Source organism: Xyrauchen texanus, chromosome 49 (genome assembly GCF_025860055.1).
Source record: "Xyrauchen texanus isolate HMW12.3.18 chromosome 49, RBS_HiC_50CHRs, whole genome shotgun sequence".
NCBI lineage: Eukaryota > Metazoa > Chordata > Actinopteri > Cypriniformes > Catostomidae > Xyrauchen > Xyrauchen texanus.
Genome location: NC_068324.1, coordinates 24,822,816 through 24,841,777, shown reverse-complemented (window position 1 = coordinate 24,841,777; position 18,962 = coordinate 24,822,816). Strand labels below are relative to the sequence as shown.

The 18,962-nt window shown below is 40.4% G+C and overlaps 1 protein-coding gene across 1 annotated transcript in view; it reads left to right on the top strand.

The window, feature by feature from the left end:
• Positions 1-2,219: 2,219 nt before the first annotated feature.
• The window catches only part of LOC127640072 (asc-type amino acid transporter 1-like), a 41,467-nt gene continuing 24,724 nt past the window's right edge, over positions 2,220-18,962 (top strand). The window contains exons 1-5 of the mRNA XM_052122461.1: positions 2,220-2,361; positions 5,428-5,632; positions 5,988-6,139; positions 14,280-14,405; positions 15,313-15,466. Coding sequence (XP_051978421.1) covers positions 2,220-2,361; positions 5,428-5,632; positions 5,988-6,139; positions 14,280-14,405; positions 15,313-15,466 — 779 coding nt within the window. The remainder of the gene's footprint in view (positions 2,362-5,427; positions 5,633-5,987; positions 6,140-14,279; positions 14,406-15,312; positions 15,467-18,962) is intronic.

Genomic DNA, 18,962 nt, shown 5'->3' with positions numbered 1-18,962 from the left:
CAAAGAACATATTTCAAATCAGCTGAAAAATATGACAACACTGTGTGGAGTGGAGGGGGGGCGCGGCCGATCAGAATATCGCGCGCCCGGTCCCCAATCGGCCTGATGAGGCGCGCGAGGGATAAAGGCGGCCGGTGACGATGGTTCGAGAGAGAGAGAATTATGGGCATGTCCGTCGTGTGTGTGTTTGTTTATGTGTTTTGGTTTAAGTTTTCATTAAATTATCATTTATATTGACAAGCCGGTGCTCGCCTCCTACTTGCCCATCCTTGAGCTATTTTACACACTGGTATCATGAATAGTGCTTCTTTAGTTTAGTTAACATTGGAACTCTCCCGCCTATTTTTTTTTAGGCTTGTCCAGCTAATGCGCATGCGCGTTCTAGGTTTACTGACAATTGGTGTCTTTATCTAAAAGGTGATTGTCTCTTACCTGTAAGGCATTACGTTTCTACATCCGCCATATTGACCATTCCAATTACTCACATTCTTTTTCATTTACAAGTGCTCCATCTCAGGCTACTTAGACTCTGGTACAGCTTAGAAAAAGTTCAATTACAATTGTTATGGTAATAATATATAGCATGTGATTTAAGCACACGTGTTTGAAAATCGCACAGCTTATTTTATTTATATATTAATTGATTTTCTTTTCAGTAAGGTGTTGGCATTGGTTTTGTCAGCATGGGCTCGTAAAAAATAAAGACATTTTGAGTGTATGTGGTGAATCGCACACAAACAGTCATGCACATCCCTGGCTGTTAATTCACCCCAAAATAAAATTGTAATTATACTGAAATGAAGCAAGAATAATTTTTAGAACCATAAATATTAATGCATAGTGACATTTTTTTTATGTGAATAAGCATAAAGAGACTCATTATATGGGTTTTGGTTGGATTTATGCACAGATTGTCGGTCTCAGAAGTGGAGGCAACTGAGACTTGTCCTCCACCACTGGGATTGAGGTGACTAACCGCACCACCACGAGGACCAAGTGGGCATTCAAAATTGGGAGAAATGAGGATAAAAAAAATCAGTAAAAATATATAATTAGAAAGAAATGATGAAGTTACACAGTGGTAAACACTCGACTGTCCCAACTTTTTTGGAGCGTTTTGCAATCATCTGATTTAAGATGAGTTTATATATAAAAAACTAAAAAGAATTAAATTCACATGGTAAAATAAATCAAATGATGTGCTTTTAATATAGCACAGAGTGAATATTTTATGTTTTTATTAGCATTTTATTTTAGAAATTTCCAACTTTTTTAGAAATGGGGTTGTAATTTTAATATATAAATATTGTATTAATGAGAATCTAATGAGATCTTTTTGTCCTAAAATAGGCTAAGTTTCATTGTCTTTATACAAAATTATGATTCCAAAACACAGCTACCAGATTAAACTGGATTTTATAGCAGGTCCCAGTATGTTTCCATGAGATTTGCCCATATAATGTGGTCTCTGTCCCCCGTCTCAGTATATGTACATCTCTGTCCCTTCTCTCCTCTCTATGGCTCTAGTGATGTATTGGTTTTCTGCTCGACTACCTCCTTTAAGTGTCACACACTGCTGGCAGAGTTTCAGTCTTCCTGCCAGACTACAAAGCAGCTCACTCTCCACAGGTTTCCTAAGAAAGATCAGCTGAATCCTGGCCTCCTTTATTCCGCATGAGGTGTTGTTAGTCAGGGAAAAGCAATGGCCACAAATTCACGACTTGACTTCCTAAATTCCACACTGGGGATCCTTTCAGGATGAATGGGTGCATGCTGAAACCTCTTCATTGTGAACATATGTCTCAGTGGATGTGGGGATTACCCTGTAGCACTCTCCTTCCAGCTGGTGTCCTATAGATCCTGTTTGCCAAGAACTGCATCAGTAAATAGGCCTATGGCATAAACAATGTAAAAAAAAAAAACTTTTACATGAGCACAGGCTATTTTGTAGCTTTTATTTTTTGTCCAATATAAATCCAAAACTCAAATGCAATGTTTTGATGAATGATCATTTTAAATGCACACATCATATGGCTTATGGAGTGTGTATGTATCAGTGAATGTGTGTGTGTGTGTGTGTGCATCAGCCATGCCGCGCACTCGTTAACATTCTACCCCGGACAGCGCGCGATGTGGCGCCTGCGCAGCCTTTTCACTGTGTTTCAATCCTATGAAGTTGAAGAGAGGCAGTCCAGCACTCTGTTTGTGTGCTAACTGAAATGGATGGAGTAGAGAGGAAAAGGACAGAGGATCAGAGGAGCATCATGAAAGATAGCGAGAATAAACCAGACACCAGCATCCCCGAGCGCGTGACACTAAAGAAGGAGATCGGACTTCTGAGTGCATGCACGATTATCATTGGTAACAGAAGTTTTGGCATTTTAAGACTTATAAAGACAGATTAATCATATAAATGCGCCATATCAGCAATGTAGAAAGTTGTAGCCTATTTGGCTGAAAGATGTTAACTGTTGACTACACTAACCCATTATTTATGCACTTTTAAAGGTTTAGTGTTAGACATTTCTTGCCATAGACAATTGAAACTGTGACTGCAACTGTAAATGATTGTTTATTAGTATTATTCATTTGGATTGGATTTATTAACATAGCTGTTTGTGTATATATATATATACACACATCTGCCAAATTAATAAATGCATACCACTCTAATGTGCAGTCTTTTAAATTTCATGGCTTAGTGCCTTATTTTTGTCCAATAAATGTCATATTCTATTTAAATCTCTCTGAAAACAAAAGAGTAATACAATTGTGACTTCTTAACTATGTTGAAAAATTATAAAAACATTTACATATGCAGTTAATTCTTAACTTTATAAAGCTACTTAATGAGTCTAAACTCAACATTCAGAATTGAGGTCTCCTGGTCCTCTCAGATGTGTTTGTCCTCTTGAAAGAGGCCGAATGAAAGCTAAAGATTGTTCCCTGCACTTCTGATGGCAGCCGGGGCTTTGACAGGCAGGAGTAAATTATTTATGCTTGCTGTTACGTAATCTTGTTGTAAGACACTTGGGTGTTTGGAAGAAGCACTGCCAGAAGGGGGTCTATAAACTCAGAGGTGCTACAGCCAGTGTGGATGTTAGTCGGGGAAATACTTCTGCTTGTTTGCTTGGTGATTCTGCCACTTCTACTGGGGATACTGTAGCTTTACTGCTACGAAAAGGAAACTGAATTGGTTTTGTTACATCACTTGGCAGTATTTGTTCTACTACCTTTAATTTATTCTGCTTTTATAAAACATTTTTAAATTATTTTATTACAGTATTTTTTACTAAAATTCTGTAAAACTTTACTGTATAGCATGAATGAGAATCACCATAGAGAAGAGTATGAATTACAAAAGCAAAAAGGGCCGGATGCATTAAAATTATAACGTTTTATCTCCCCTGATCCGATTCTGATACCTAAACTCTTGGTATCGACTGATATCAATCCCAATCTGATACAGTGTTTTCCTTAATCTGTTTAATATCTAAGCCTCACTGTGTGGAACTGATTGGCAGGAGGTTTACACTTTTATGTGTAAAGAAATAAACTCTTACTACACATTATTTCATTTTAAAATAGAGAAAACAAAAATGATTACATACAAATATATGTTGCATATTAAGAAAATGTATGCAGCAGGAGTTCCTTTACAATTTTTTGGTTTCTTATTTTTTGGAACCCTGTCAACTTAAATATTATTGCAATTTGTAAATTATTATTATTATTATCATAGACTCAATAATGTGAAATTCACCCAGATATCTTTTCTCTTCATATCTTTGCTGCTTTTAGGCATGGTTAAAGTGATCTGAAGTGCCTTCTATAACTAGGACTATGAACTAATAATTTCTTTATATAATTAATCACACTAAATTAATATTTTAAATTGACAGACCTACTGTAGAAATATGGAAGCACATGGCTGGCATAATCCAATTTGCAATGTTATATGCAAAATGGCAATGCGTTTCTCTATTTGAATTGACATTTTCCAGACACATGTGCAACATTTGGTGCAAAATGAAAATTCAGTAATGTTATTTGCATTTTGCCATTGCCTACCCTAGTTTTACAATTTTAATTAAACATTCATTTGAATGCATTATAACTTGCAAAATTATAATATATTACCCAAACTGAATTGATATGTTTAAAATGTTTGTGCACAAATTGTAGCAAAAATGCATTGACGCACAATTAAGAGAATCTGAAATGGCATTTTCATTAATGCCTCAAGATGAATGTAGCAAAATTCAGTGTGGATTTGAAAATGCATTCCAGGCTGATTGCATTAACATGATCATCATGTCCTCATACTAGAAATAGCCATTTCTCTTTTCACTGAATCTCACTTGCTGAATATGAGGGGCTGAAATCTGTTGTTTTGATATTTATGATGAGGAAGATGTTGATGAAACATTGATTCAACCTATACCACTTTCCACATAAAATTCAGCATGATCACATGGGAAATCAACATGTTTTTACTGAATGTTCCAGTACCCTGACATCGACCCCATTCTGATGAGTTACAGACAAGCGTCATCTCCCATCAGACATCTTTACATCATTTCAAATATGTTTACCTTTTCCTGTGGTGCGGCTAATAGTGTGTTACACAAGCAGCCTTAGAAACATTGGTTCAGGTCCTGTGGATAACATTCAGAAAATCAGTTTGTGATTTGGAGGTTCCATTTTCCCTTTAAGATAAAATTTTTACTCCACTATGCGTTAGGTTTAAGGTTGGGGTTTAGGCTTATGGTTAATAAAATATGCATTCCTGTTGTCTGTATAACATTATTTACAACTAAAAACAACTCACTTTTTGTGCCACTCTGTGGACATTTCACCCAGAAACCGGAGCGCACACATGCCCATACATTCAACAACACTTTCAACTTTGTCTACTGGGGGCTTTTGTTCGAATTTTGGTAAGCACAGACCGATTTCAGCTGCAGAACTTTGGAATTCCTGACATCGAATTCACAGTGAGATGGCAGTTCAATGGCTGTCACAATTATGTCATTTTAAAAGTCAACATCGAAATCCAAATTTACCCCATTTACTGTCTCAGTATGCATTCTTGGTCTTTTTGTGAATGTTTCAGTGCACATCATTTTATATAATTTCTTGCTTCACCTCTGAGCTCCACTTTTCTTTTCAGCTTCCAATAAAAAAAATTTTTTCTTTCTTTTTAAACCTCTCCCAATGCCTCCCAACCACCTGATTCCATTCTTGTATAGAATGCACTTTTCATGATTCAAACAATTCCTTATGAATAAAGTCAATTCCTACACAACATTACTTGTTGAATATCCTGCCTCACTTGGAAAGGCTTCACTTTGTGAATGCCATCAGTTGGGAATGTTCATAGTCATTAAGCATTTTATCTAATTGTCTATGTCCTTACTTTCTCAGGTAACATCATTGGCTCAGGAATCTTCATCTCTCCTAAGGGGGTTCTGGAGCACTCGGGTTCTGTTGGATTGGCACTGGTGGTGTGGATACTAGGAGGGGGTGTAGCTGCTCTTGGTTCACTCTGCTACGCTGAACTAGGGGTCACCATCCCCAAATCTGGAGGAGACTATTCCTACGTTACTGAGATATTTGGAGGTCTTGTGGGGTAGGACACAGCCATATGAGATTTATTAAGAAATAAACAAAAAGGAAATGTATTACCACTTGAGATTGGCAGTTGGGAAGTTGATGTCCTGTGGTGTGGCATGCTATATTCTATCAAAAAACAGCATTTTGCTTATTATAATTATTATGCATGCATCTTATTTAAATCTCATTTCAATTAAGAGACTACATGAAATAGTAGAAGTTAAAAGGTGATTAAATATAGTGACAAACTTCATAAGAAATAGTGACCAGATACAGCATCTAAATACACATTCTCTTATATGTGTGTACATATTAACCTGAAACTGCCCATATGTTGTGTGTGTTGTGTTACTGTTCTCCATGTTGTCCAGGTTTCTGCTGTTATGGAGCGCAGTGCTAATCATGTATCCCACCACACTGGCAGTCATAGCTCTCACTTTCTCCAACTATGTGCTTCAGCCTGTTTTCCCGCACTGTGTTCCTCCATACATGGCAACACGCATGTTGTCCATCATCTGCATATGTGAGTGAGACTACTTTATTTCTATTATTAGCCTGAAAATGCTGCTAAATTTATATTTTTTTACTCTTATTAGAGTAGAACTGGCTTTAGTGAAATATCATGTAATGTCTGAGTTTTGTAAGCTGCCAAGTTATCAGGATGAGTTATACTGGAGAACCCCTGGATTTAGCTAAATTTAACCTCAGACTTGAAGCAGAATTGAAAATGTAGCAAAAACTCTGATCTGTTTTTGATTATGTTGGCTTGTTGAAACCAACATACTGTTATCAGATGGGTAATTTCTATTAAAATGAATGCGAGAAACGGATGTGCAAAAGATGCACATCCGTATTTACCGCCCTAGAGGTAAAAGAACCAATCACCATTTAGATACAGACATCACGAGTCAATCATTTTGAGAATGCGCATGCACATTAAAAAATTTCAGCATGATCTGATGTAAAGAAACACAATTAGTGACTGAAGTGTTTTCAGAGTTTTATTGCTGATTTACAATATGTTCTTTGATCTTAATCTTGACCAACTGCTTTAGAGATTTCGGCCTTTCCCCATTCAAGTAGATAGGAGCTGCACAGTCATGCCGCTTGTTTTCATAGAAAATAGCTGCCCGGGAGCAAAGATGGCCGCGGAGTGAACTAACTGATTTTGCTGTTATTCTACAAACTTTGTTCATAATTTTATTTTCAACGAGACCAGAATTTCTAATATTAACTCCTAAAGCTTTTAAGCTATGTCCAGAAAACTCGGCACAGAACTTCAGACTGTTCTGGAATAGTGTGCTTTCTCTTTTCTCACTGACTGGACTTCTGATTTTAGCACAACAGACAAACAAAAATGTGAAAAATCTCATAGACTTATGGTGCATTCACATCATGACGAACTTACAGTAATTATGAGATTCCTACTTGTAAAAAGCGTTCACTTCTTTGTAGAGCTTGTAATTACAAGTTGTAAACTCTGACTTGACAGTTTGTGACGTCATGTGAAAAGAACCAAAATGGTGGCAGCCTTAACAGTTAAATGTAGTGAACATATTTCTGTTTAATATGCTACTTTATTATGCATTGATGCCTGGAGCATTTCTTTTTGACCAACAATCAAGCCATTTTGTCATTATAAGTGTTGCCATAGAAACAGTTAACTTACATATACATTTACATTTATTCATTTGGTGGACGCTTTTATCCAAAGCGACTTACCCGGGTAAGGCAGGAGACACATCTTCTTGGCGGTAACGCATGAAAGGAACAGTGGCCTTCCCTCCATAGTGCTAGGGTCTTCTACTTGGGCAAGAGAGAACAATCCTTGAGCCCCCCCTCATGAGGGTTACAACTTTCTTGATTATACCTTTTTACTAGGGTTGTGCCGATGGACGATATCATCGTCCATCGTGATGGCTGACCAACATCACGATGTAGAGCCACCATCGTGATGCCACGCCTCCTTTTGCGAGTCTTGCTAGTGTGACTCACTAATCCTAGTCTCTTCTATAGTTAACCTAAAAACTTTGCAGGGATTACTCTGTAAATTAAATTGAGAATATAACTAATGCATATATGCTATTTTAAATACTGTAGTATATGCCAGAGACGTGACGTGTTAGTCTGTGAAAATACCGTGTCAGGCAGGCTACACAAATATTGATCTTGACATTGTTAGCTTCTTGTCTTTTTTTTTACATGTCTTACACTGTACATTTAAATTAAAATATTTTATTTTAAGCCTTTATTAATTAATTATTAGTAGTTGTAGTGTCTCAGAAAATCTTGCTCATTGTCACATGTATACACTGAAGCGGCAGTTTAAGATAAACCCAGACCAGCGAACGTCAAATAACTTTTGTCTGGTTAATACTTTTAAAGAAAAATGTCCTTGGCCATAAATCCATAATGTCAAATCAAATGAAAGAAACAAGTTGAATATGAATAACACCCATTTATTAAAACATAGAAGAACAACAAATAAAACAAGTAAACGGAACAACACTCAGACCGAAACTCGGCATTAACATTTCACTTATAATTAGCAGCACAATTAACTTCAGCACAGGCTACAAAATAAATTATGGTATTGAAATATTGTAAAGTGGGCATATGAACTACACAAATGAACGTTTAAAAAATAATATGCAAAATCGAATAGCTCCGCAACGGATGGTGAAAAATGCGTAAAGAATTCTAATATCTTTCACCATAGACCATGTTTAAATTTCGATGTTTCTGGCCAGAAATACCAACATATTCACTTTATCTGGTTTTAATAAGCTGCGGATTGGAGTAACTACACTACCCGCTGTGCTGAAGTCCCGCTCTGATGGAGTACTGGTAGCACATATGCACAGATATTTCCGTGCTAATCTTGCAATGAACGGAAACATTTTGTCGTCCTCTTTCCCATCAATGGCCATTTCCTGCAGGTACATGGTCATTTCTGCCTCGACCTTTTGCTCATCAGTGAGTGTGGCTGTGGCTGCTCTCTTCGCAAGAAGGCTGCCCAAAGACGACTTTTTTTTCTTAGGCGCAATATATTAAAAAGCCCGGATGAGTAGGCTACTAATTAGTTGGGCTAGTAAAATAACGAAATTATAGTTTTTCAGTAGAAAAAAAATATCTATGTAAAGAGATATATTAAAATAAAAAGTGCTTAAAAGTGCACAACTCTTCTTAAGTGGAAGAAATATTTTTCCCCCTTACGTGCAACCTATTGGAAAGCGCGGATGAGTCAGTTGGGATAGTAAAATAACGAAATTATAGTTTTTAAGTGGAAAATAGTATTTATGTAAAGAGATATATTAAAATAAAAAGTGCACAACTATTCTTAAGTGAAAGCTAAAAAAAAAAATGCTTCACGTGTCGTGCAACCTACTGATAAAGCGCCGACGAGTCATTAGTTGGGTTAGTAAAATAACGAAATTATAATTTGTCATATCATTTTTGAAAATTATATGAAATTATATAATAATATCATCGTCCATCGCGATGTTTTACTGTCAACATCGTCAACTGCCAATTTAGGGGACATCGCCCAACCCTACTTTTTACACACGCCTTCTAGATGTGCTAATACCATCCTTCATCTCTCTGTAAGGATCCAGACTAAAATAGATCCTCAGTACCCCAATGCTGTTCGCAAGGAGTGATAAAAAGGGGAGACTTATAAGTAAGTTGCGACCCGTGTCGGTGGAGAAAGAGATCCTGGTGTCTGAGAAATACAGTTTGCTACAGCTGCCACTATTTCAACACTGTACTTTGGCTAACATACTTCACCTAGATGGGAGGTTGGAATGGCTCACTCTAATCAATCGGCTGGTCAAGACATGCTCTGAGAGTTCTGCTAACTTTCCAGAATCCCCAGTAAGCATTGGCTAAGGGTAAATCAAATGGATATGGCAGTTTACAATCTGGTCTACCTGCTTGAGTATATCATTCTTATAGCTCTGATGCATATTGTGCTGGAATTCCTTGGCGCTGTACATCCCTGTTTTTTGGGCTCCAAGGTGGGTGGGGAATAAGAATAATGAAACAAAAAAACATCTCGGTTACTGTCGTAACCTCCATTCCCTGATGGAGGGAACGAGACGTTGTGTCGATTTAGTGACACTAGGGGTCTCTCTTGAGAGCCATGGTTACCTCTATCTTTGAGAAAAGGCCAATGAGAATTGGTGAACAATAAAAGGAGGGAAGCGTGTGTCTGTTCAGACAGGCTTTGAGCTGAGGAGCCGAGAGTAAGGTCCCGGCCATTTTAGCGGCTTAGTACAGGCAAGAGGGACACATCAGGACACATCCCTCCATCAGGGAACGGAGGTTATGACAGTATACAAGACATTCCCCTTCTGTCACTCACTCAACAAGTGTCGATGCAGTGACTATCTAGGTCCCTATCTAAAAACGCCACAACACTGAACCTGTTACATGCACTGGTGATACAGGTGCAAGCAAGCTGCTATGTGCAAAAATAGCAGGTGCATCAGACTGCACGTAACCTTCCCCAACGCCCAAAGAGATGTCATATAGTTCCTCACATCCCTGAGGGAGGGAAGCTATGTAACTAGCCTGGGAGCAATGGCGTTCACGATCCCGTGGGCAAGCCTCTGTTGGAGACAGTGTTCCCATTCCGCTGTCCACCAAAGCAGACAAAGAGCTGCTCAGAGAGTCTAAAACTCTGCGTGCAATCCAGGTAGGTGCACAAAGCATGCACCAAACACAGCAACGCTAAGGCTTGCTCTGCTTCCTCCTGGGGCAGCGCTTGCGGGTTCACTAACTGATCCCTGAAAAGGGGTCGTAGGAACCTTGGGCATGTAGCCCAGTTGGGGTCTCAGGATGACATGAGAGTCTGCCGGACTGGGCTCCAGGCAAGGGTCGCTGACAGAGAACGCTTGGAGGTCCCCAACCTTCTTGATAGAAGTGAGCATGATCAGGAGGGTCGTCTTCAAGGAGAGTACCTTTAGTTCGACTTATTCTAGCGGCTCAAACGGGGCTCCCCGAAGGCTCCAAGAGGACAATGGAGAGATCCCATGAGGGGAACAGGCATGGCCTAGGATGGTTCAGCCTCCAGGCGCCTCTAAGGAACCTGATGATCAGGTCATGCTTCCCAAAGGACTTACTGTCCACTGCATCGTGGTGAGCCGCTACGGTGGCTACATAGACCTTGAAGGTGGAGGGGGACAGCCGCCCTGATCGGGGGAACCAATCACCAACTTGATCCACGTGTGTGCAGTTTGATTGATATCAAAAACAGCCCCTTGATGACAGCCTTCCCTGCTTACTTCACAGCCATTGGATACAATTATTTTATTGACATTTTAGATTTGTTTCCAGTGAGATATTGAGTTTATATAGTGACTTTGCTGGTGTAAACATTACTGTTGCTTCTCTAGAAACAACATTCTTTAAAAATACTAATATATTTTGTAGCAATTATTTAGTAAAAAAAAATTGTAATCATTAAGAGTAAGACAACGTTCTTAATTAGAATATTAGTTTTTTTGTATCCAGGTTGGCAATGAACACGTACAAGCACTCCGCACAGTTAACCCCCCCCCCCCCCCCAATTGGGATGGGGGGGCCCAATTTGGAAAATGTTGTCCTCCTGTCCATAAATCATGATGGCGGCCCTGCGGCAGCCAGTGGGAAGAGACAAGGAGTGGTGTAACATGAGCTCTCTTTGGTTCATTAAAGACCAGACATGATGCTGCATTCCTTATCATTTACAGGGATCTAATTGCACATGCAGGAAGACCTGCAATGAGAATGTTACAGTAGTCCAGTCTAGTTATGACAAGTGACTGAGTTGACAAGAAGTTGTGTGGCATGTTCAGAAAGGAAGGGTCTTATCTTCCTGAACATACAAGGTCTGAGGACGTGAATGGCTCCAAGTAGAACCTCTGATTTCACATCTCGGAATTACAGTTATTCCGACATGACATGAATGCACCATTACATTTACAGAATGTTGAAATAGGACCAACAGATTTTTTGTCAATTCAAACTCCAACTGTCAAAAATTAAAATGTAAACAAATGCACAAAGGCCTTTAATCTTTAATCTGTCTGTCTGTCTGACAGTCTGTATAACTGGTGGTTTGTCTTACAGTAATGTCTGCATATCTATCTGTGGAGCGGAGGGGGGCGGGGCTGGGCTGGAATGTGCACGCCGGTCCCCAAACGGCCTGATGGGGCGCGCGAGGGATAAAGGCGACCGGTGACGACGGTTCGAGAGAGAGAGAGAGAATTACGGGCATGTCTGTCATGTGTGTGTTTATGTTTGTGCTTTTGGTTTAAGTTTTCATTAAATTAAGATTTATATTGACAAGCTGGTTCTCGCCTCCTCCTTGCCCATCCTAACCCCCTTTACATTGGTGCCAAAACCCGGGAAGGAGGAGGGATGCCCGTCGCAGACTCCTTGACACTACCGTCCACCCAGGGGAGCGCCGCTGCCATCTGCCGGGTGACGAAGAAGCCCGACTGCCCAGATGCGGGGAACAGCCGCCGTCCGCGGGGCGAGTGGGGACTGGATTCCCCGACCTCCTGGAGCGAAAGAGCCACTGCCAGGGGCGGAGGAGTGCCTTGCCGTCCCCCAGAAACGCGGAGGGGTCGAGTGAAGACCGCCGTCCGCGAGGGGAGGAGGGAAGTAACGTCCCGATCGCCTGGAGCGGTAGGGCCGCTGCCAGGGGCGGAGGAATGTCCCCAGGTGCCGCCAGAAAAGCGGAGGGGCGTTCTGTCCACTGGGGGTCGGAGGTTTGACTCCGGTTCGCCGGAGAGTGTAGAGGAGTGTTCGAGGACTCTGTGATGGGCATCTCTCCTCCTTCCCGGGTTTCGGCACCAATGTAAAGGGGGTTAGGATGGGCAAGGAGGAGGCGAGAACCAGCTTGTCAATATAAATCAAAATTTAATGAAAACTTAAACCAAAAGCACAAACATAAACACACACGACGGACATGCCCATAATTCTCTCTCTCTCTCTCTCTCGAACCGTTATCACAGGGCCGCCTTTATACCTCGCGTCAGACCCCCATCAGACCGATTGGGGACCGGGCGTGCGCATTCCAGCCCGGCCCCGTCCCCCTCCGCTCCACACTATCAAACTTCAAAATCATAAAACTAGTTTAAACTGTCAGACAAGGCTTTGTCATGCCAAAATTATCTTGATAAACTGTATCTATCTAGATAACTATTAATTAGAATTGCTGATGAAAGTAATGTTGTTTAGTTGTTGAAGATCTGGGCTGGTAACAGAAAGGTTGCAGGTTCTAACTGTGCACGTAACCCAATAGGTTACTCCAGGAGGACTCTCCCTGCATTAAGTATACTGTAAATTGCAGATAAACCTTTCAGCTAAATGACTAATAATTTTAAAATGCGACATGCATTGCACAAGAGAGATCAAGTTAAATGTGTTGTCTCCAGAATGTGATTAAATAATACTTAATGCATTAATATGCAGTAAATAAAATACGATACAAAGCACAAAAAAACATGTTATGTTAGTTTATGTTAGCAAGCACAATTGACATTAACTGCCCTGTCTATAGGAAACCATGTCATTTGTGGCAGTATTTCATTTGAAATGGTTTCTGATTTCAACTAATAATATTTTGCAACTTCGTGTTCATCTCACCACAGCTGTAGCAGCCACAGATATTGGTTTTATATTCAAATTAGTGGTCAAATGAATGTGCTTAAGCCTTGTAAAATACAAAAAGCTATTAATATAGCCTAAATCTAAAAAATAATCTGTTTAGGGGTTAAGGGTTTGAATGTCAATGTAAAAATGCCTAATAAGTTAACGGACATAACCAGCCAAATATCATCATAGAACACCACGTTATTTACAATATTGTTTCTATAAAAATGGATCACAATGACTTTTTTTCTTATGTCAGAGTTGAAACTGTTGAGCTTGACAAGGCCAACCTGTAAAGATAATGCAATACTCATAGAAACTTACCGCTGTTTAAACCGGTTCATCCAAAATTGATTATAACGTTGAACAGAAAGTGCAGGGTAAAAGACAAATCATAAAAAAAATAATTATTATAATATATAAATCAATCAAATAATAATAATAATAAGGAAATAATATTGAACTCCAATGTTTGTGATTTTGTCCCCTGGCTGGATGAGACACGAATAAGATTGTGCCAAAAGCACTTGACTCTGCACAGTGATGGAGGTGATGGGGCAGTTGAGCAGTTATTCATACAAACCAAAACAACAACAACAACAACAAGAGACTTTCAAGAAAAGTCAAAGAGCTCCATCTTTTCACAGACCTGCTATTTGTTCGAATGGGCTTAAACAGGGGTAACATTTTCCTTTGCTAGAGAGGGAAAGTTAATATGAAAGAGTGTGTAAGAGAGAGACAGAGTGGTGGTGGCAGTGATGAATGAATCCATTTAATTACAATTCCACACTGTTTTCCTGCAGTATTCCAACATTTGTCTCGAGTGCCCTGTACAAGCTGATCTTCAGTCCTTATTTCCCGATAGCAACAAGTCATCATTTTTACAACATTCACAAACATCATTAGCCATTTTCTTTGGAAAACTGATTGAATCAGACGACCTTATGCCTTATTATTAAGTAAATTGTTAAGTAATAATTCTGTTCAAATTGTGTCTGTGTGTTTGTATGTGTTTGCAGTGTTTTTGACATGGGTGAACTGCTACAGTGTGCGTCTGGCCACACGGATCCAGGATGTGTTTACAGTGGCTAAACTTCTGGCTTTGGGGCTCATCATTATTGTCGGTCTCATGCAGATTTATGAAGGTGAGAAAGTCACTTTCACTGATGTCCATGTAAATTTATAGAGAGCAGGGAGGCAGATGGACGATACTATACTGATTTATGGGTGATTGTTCAATTAGGTAAACTTTTTTTTATTATTATTATTATTATTATTCTGGAATGATTTTAAAGGAAAAAGTGCTTTAAAAATTGTGGTTTGTTTAACATTAAGTTACATTTGCCAGAATTTTGTACTTGTAGCCTACTCGACTTGTTAAATTCCCCTTTGTAATAAATAAATAAAAAGTGCTAAAATTCTGCATAGAACTTGTCCGACCGAAAGGGTAAGATTGAAACAACCATGGGTCCAACTGGTGATGAAAACGTCCCAGCCCCGGAAGGCGAATACTTCCGAGGTGGCCGCCCCCACAGCCCTTCATCTCCACTCTTTAATATGTGTTCAACCTAAACACTTCTTTGAGACGGCCTCTTAACTGTCGCTATTCATAAAGAGACAGAACTGTTTTAGCACTGGTTCTCAATTGATATACTTGTAAATAGTACAAATGATGCATGTAACAATAATATTATCATGCATGTATACAATAATATAGTATATTAACCGAGATGCATTAACAAACAATACAATTTTTTTACATCATCAGGGTCAGATCAACAAATTTTTTGATGTCATAAAGTTTCAGGCTGGTAAATCGTTGTTCTGAAATGGGTCAAATTGTCCCGGGAGGTCTCACAAGCGTTAATCAGTCAAGAGGCCAATATATATTTAGTTCATAATTTACACTTGTATTCAAAGCGACTTACAAATCATATCAATCTGTAACTAAAATTGGCAAATTTCTTTGAACACATTTAAAACATCTCCAGCCTTGACCATGCATGTATGTTTATTACATGTCTAATAATAGATTTGTTTCTGTGTGCTCAGGTAACTATGAGAGCCTGACTCCACAGGTGGCATTCATGTTTTATAAAGCTCCAACTGTTGGGCAGATCGCTCTGGCTTTCCTTCATGCCTCCTTTGCCTTTAGTGGGTGGAACTTCCTAAACTATGTTACAGAAGAGGTGGTGAATCCAAGAAGGTTAGTCAGATATCACTATTAAAATGTGCCTGGACTGGTCCAAGATAAAAGTTATCCAAACATGCTGGACCATTGTTATTTGCAGTATTGGGTGTAATCCACACATCTCACAATCCATTTGAATGAATTACTAATGAATTTGTTACTGTAATCTAATTACTTTTTAGTCAAAAGGTAGTGTAACACATTACATTTTAAATTCTTGTAATCAGTTTACAGTTACTGACTTTTTAAAATTATTTTTTGTGTTATTTACCCAACACTGCTTATTGAGTAATTGAAATAGTTCCATTTATGTCAAGATTAATAACTATCAATAAAGTAAATGTCAAAGATATTGAACTTCACATTGTTTGAAAGATGTTATTTTTATCTATAACTCTGTTTATAATGTAATGCAAAAGTTCTTGCAAAATAACACATTCATTTTCATTTTGAGTGTTTGTTGTTTATTAGAATATCAAATAAATTTCTCTTAGGGTCTTTAACAGTATTTCATTCTTTTTAGAATGGGTTTGTCAAGCTCAATAGTGAGCGAAAAATTCAGAAAGTGTCAGCAAAAAATAAATAAATGTGTCTTAACAAAGTCTAGAGGTTTCACAGAGACCGCAAAGAGATCTCAGGATCTTTCAGGGAGTTGGAACATTTTCTGCATATCATTCCATAAAAGAATATCTTATAGCACCATTAGGTTAGATAAATCCCTTGGCAATTTGAAAGACTATAACCACAGGGATAATAGTTAATAAAGTTGAGCAGTAACTTTTTTCAAATGAAATGCTAATTTAAGACACAAATATTCTGATCCCTCACAAGTCGGTCACTTCGATGCTGCGTCAGTTGCTTAAGCTATGAGAAGCTCCTCCAGGAGTGATGATATCTGAAGCACTTTAGAATCACGGCAATCTGTTGGAAGATGGTGCTTGACCACATGAATGAGGCGTGCAAGGCTGGGATATAGATTGAGGACAAATTGAGGAGAATTTATTGCCGACGGAAGCCTTGCGTGCCTCGCCATCTCCATTTCAAGTGTCTTCGCTTGTTGAGTATGCCTGTGATGATCAGGTGCACATGGTTCAATCCTATTCGCCAATTATGAGGAAGATGGAGATGTCTGGTCTCTCTCAGCTGATGAGTTCATAGATATTTTTCCCAGTTGGGAGGAAAACCTTGTAAAAATCTTTGACACTGAGATGACTCAGGTTCTCTCTCGGGCAGTCGAGATTCCCCAACTTGAGTGTCCCACTCCGGGTGTACCCAAAGGCTCTCGCCTTGACGAATGATTCCTTCCAAGTTAGGGGAACTCTACATTCCGCCGGCCGGTACCGTTTTTCCCAGAGTCGCCTTACTCTGCATGAACATACATTTTCAGAACTGCAGCCTTCACAACACTCGAACGTGTTGAGAAAAGGGGCTATAATGAGATTGCCCCGACCCAAGTTGTTCGAGGAGCTGCAATGCACCACTGATCAGGTGCTCCTGCGATCCGAAACGGTGTAATTTACAAACCAGGCAGTGATGCAGCTGCTCAGAATGCTCTCAATAGTCCCTCTATAGTCCCTCAATAGTCCCTAAATAGTGGCTTTTCTCAGCCATCGCAGAAAGTAGAGACGCTGCTGGGCTTTCTTGGTTATAGAGCTGGTGTTGAGGGTCCAGGTGAGGTTCTCCACCAGGTGAACACCAAGGAATTTGTTAATAACCATCTCTTTTGTTTTGTCTATGTTCAGAGACAGGTTGTTGGCTATGCACCAGTCTGTTAGCTGCTGCACCTCCTCTCTGTATGCTGACTCATTGTTCTTGCTGATGAGACCCACCACGGTCGTGTCATCTTCAAACTTGATGATGTGATTCGAGCTGTGCATTGCTGCACAGTCGTGAGTCAGCAGAGTGAACAGTAGTTGACTGAGCACACAGCCCTGGGGGGCCCCAGTGCTCAGTGTGGTGGTGGTGGAGATGCTGCTCCCAATCGGATTGACTGAGGTTTCCCAGTCAGGAAGTCTAGGATCCAGTTGCAGAGTTCAGGCCCAGTAGGTTCAGCTTTCCAATCAGTGTTGAGGAACAATTGTGCTGAATGCTGAACTGAAGTCTATGAAAAGCATTCAAATGTATGTTTTCTTTTTGTCCAGGTGGGTGAGGGCCAGACAGAGGGCAGTGGCGATGGCGTCGTCTGCTGAGCAGTTGGGACAATACGTGAACTGCAGGGGGTCCAGTGAGGGGGGCAGCTGGGTCTTGAAGTGCCTCATGACGAGCCTCTCAAGCACTTCATGATGATGGGTGTGAGTGCAACGGGACGGTAGTCGTTGAGACAGGACACTGAAGACTTCTTTGGCATGGGACGATGGTGGTGGTCTTGAAGCACATTGGAACTATGGTGCTGCTCAGGGGGATGTGAAGGTGTCAGTAAGAACATCCGCCAGCTGGTCTGCACATCCTCTGAGCATTCTGCTAGGAGTGTTTTCTGTTCCAGCAGCCTTCCGTAGGTTGACTCTGCATAGAATTTTCCTCACATCAACCGTGGTAAGACATAGCACCTGGTCGTTGTGAGGAGGGTTGTCTTCCTCGCCACCACGTCATTCTGCGCCTCAAACCGAGCGTATAAGTCATTCATCTAGAAGGGAGGCATCACTGTAATTGGTGATGGCCTGGATGCCCTGCCACATGCGCCATGTGCCGCCACTGTTCTGAAAGTAGCTGTGGATTCTCTGACCGTGTGCGCGCTTTGCATCTCTGATGGCCCAGGACAGTTTGGCCCTCACTGTACCTTGTCGCCTACTCTGAAGTTGGAGTCTCGGGTCCTTAACAGCGCATGCACCTCTGCAGTCATCCACAGCTTCTGGTTGGAGTGTTTGGTGATGGTCTTGGAGAAAGTGACGTCATCGATGCACTTGCTGATGTAGCTGGTCACTGATGCCATGTATTCCTCAGAGTTGGTGGAGTCACCATCGGTGGCAGACTACTTAAACATGTGTCTGTCATTGTGCTCAAAACATTCCTGAAGAGCAGAGATGGCTCCTGCTGGCCAGGTTTACACCTGTTTCAGAACCGGTTTGGAGCGTCTGACGAGCGGTCTGTATGCTGGCATTAGCATAATAGAGATGTGGTCTGAGTAGACGAAGGTGGGGGCGGGGCTCCACACGTTACGCGCAGGGAATGTTTGTGTAAACAAGATCCAGTGCGTTCGGCCCTCTCATTGCAAAGTCCACATGCTGATGGAATTTAGGGAGCACTGACTTGAGATTCGCATGGTTGAAATCTCAGGCGACAATAAAAAGTCTGTCAGGGTGAGCGTACTGCAATTCGCTAATAGCACCATACAGTTTACACAGCCTCCTTAGCATTAGCACTGGGGGTAATGTACACTCTGATTATGAGGACAGTTGTGAATTCCCATGGTAAATAAAATAGTCTGCATCTAAAAGTCACAAACTCCACCAGCGATGAGCAGTATCTAGAAACTAGCACCGATTTCTTGCACCTTTCTGTGTTGGTGTAAACA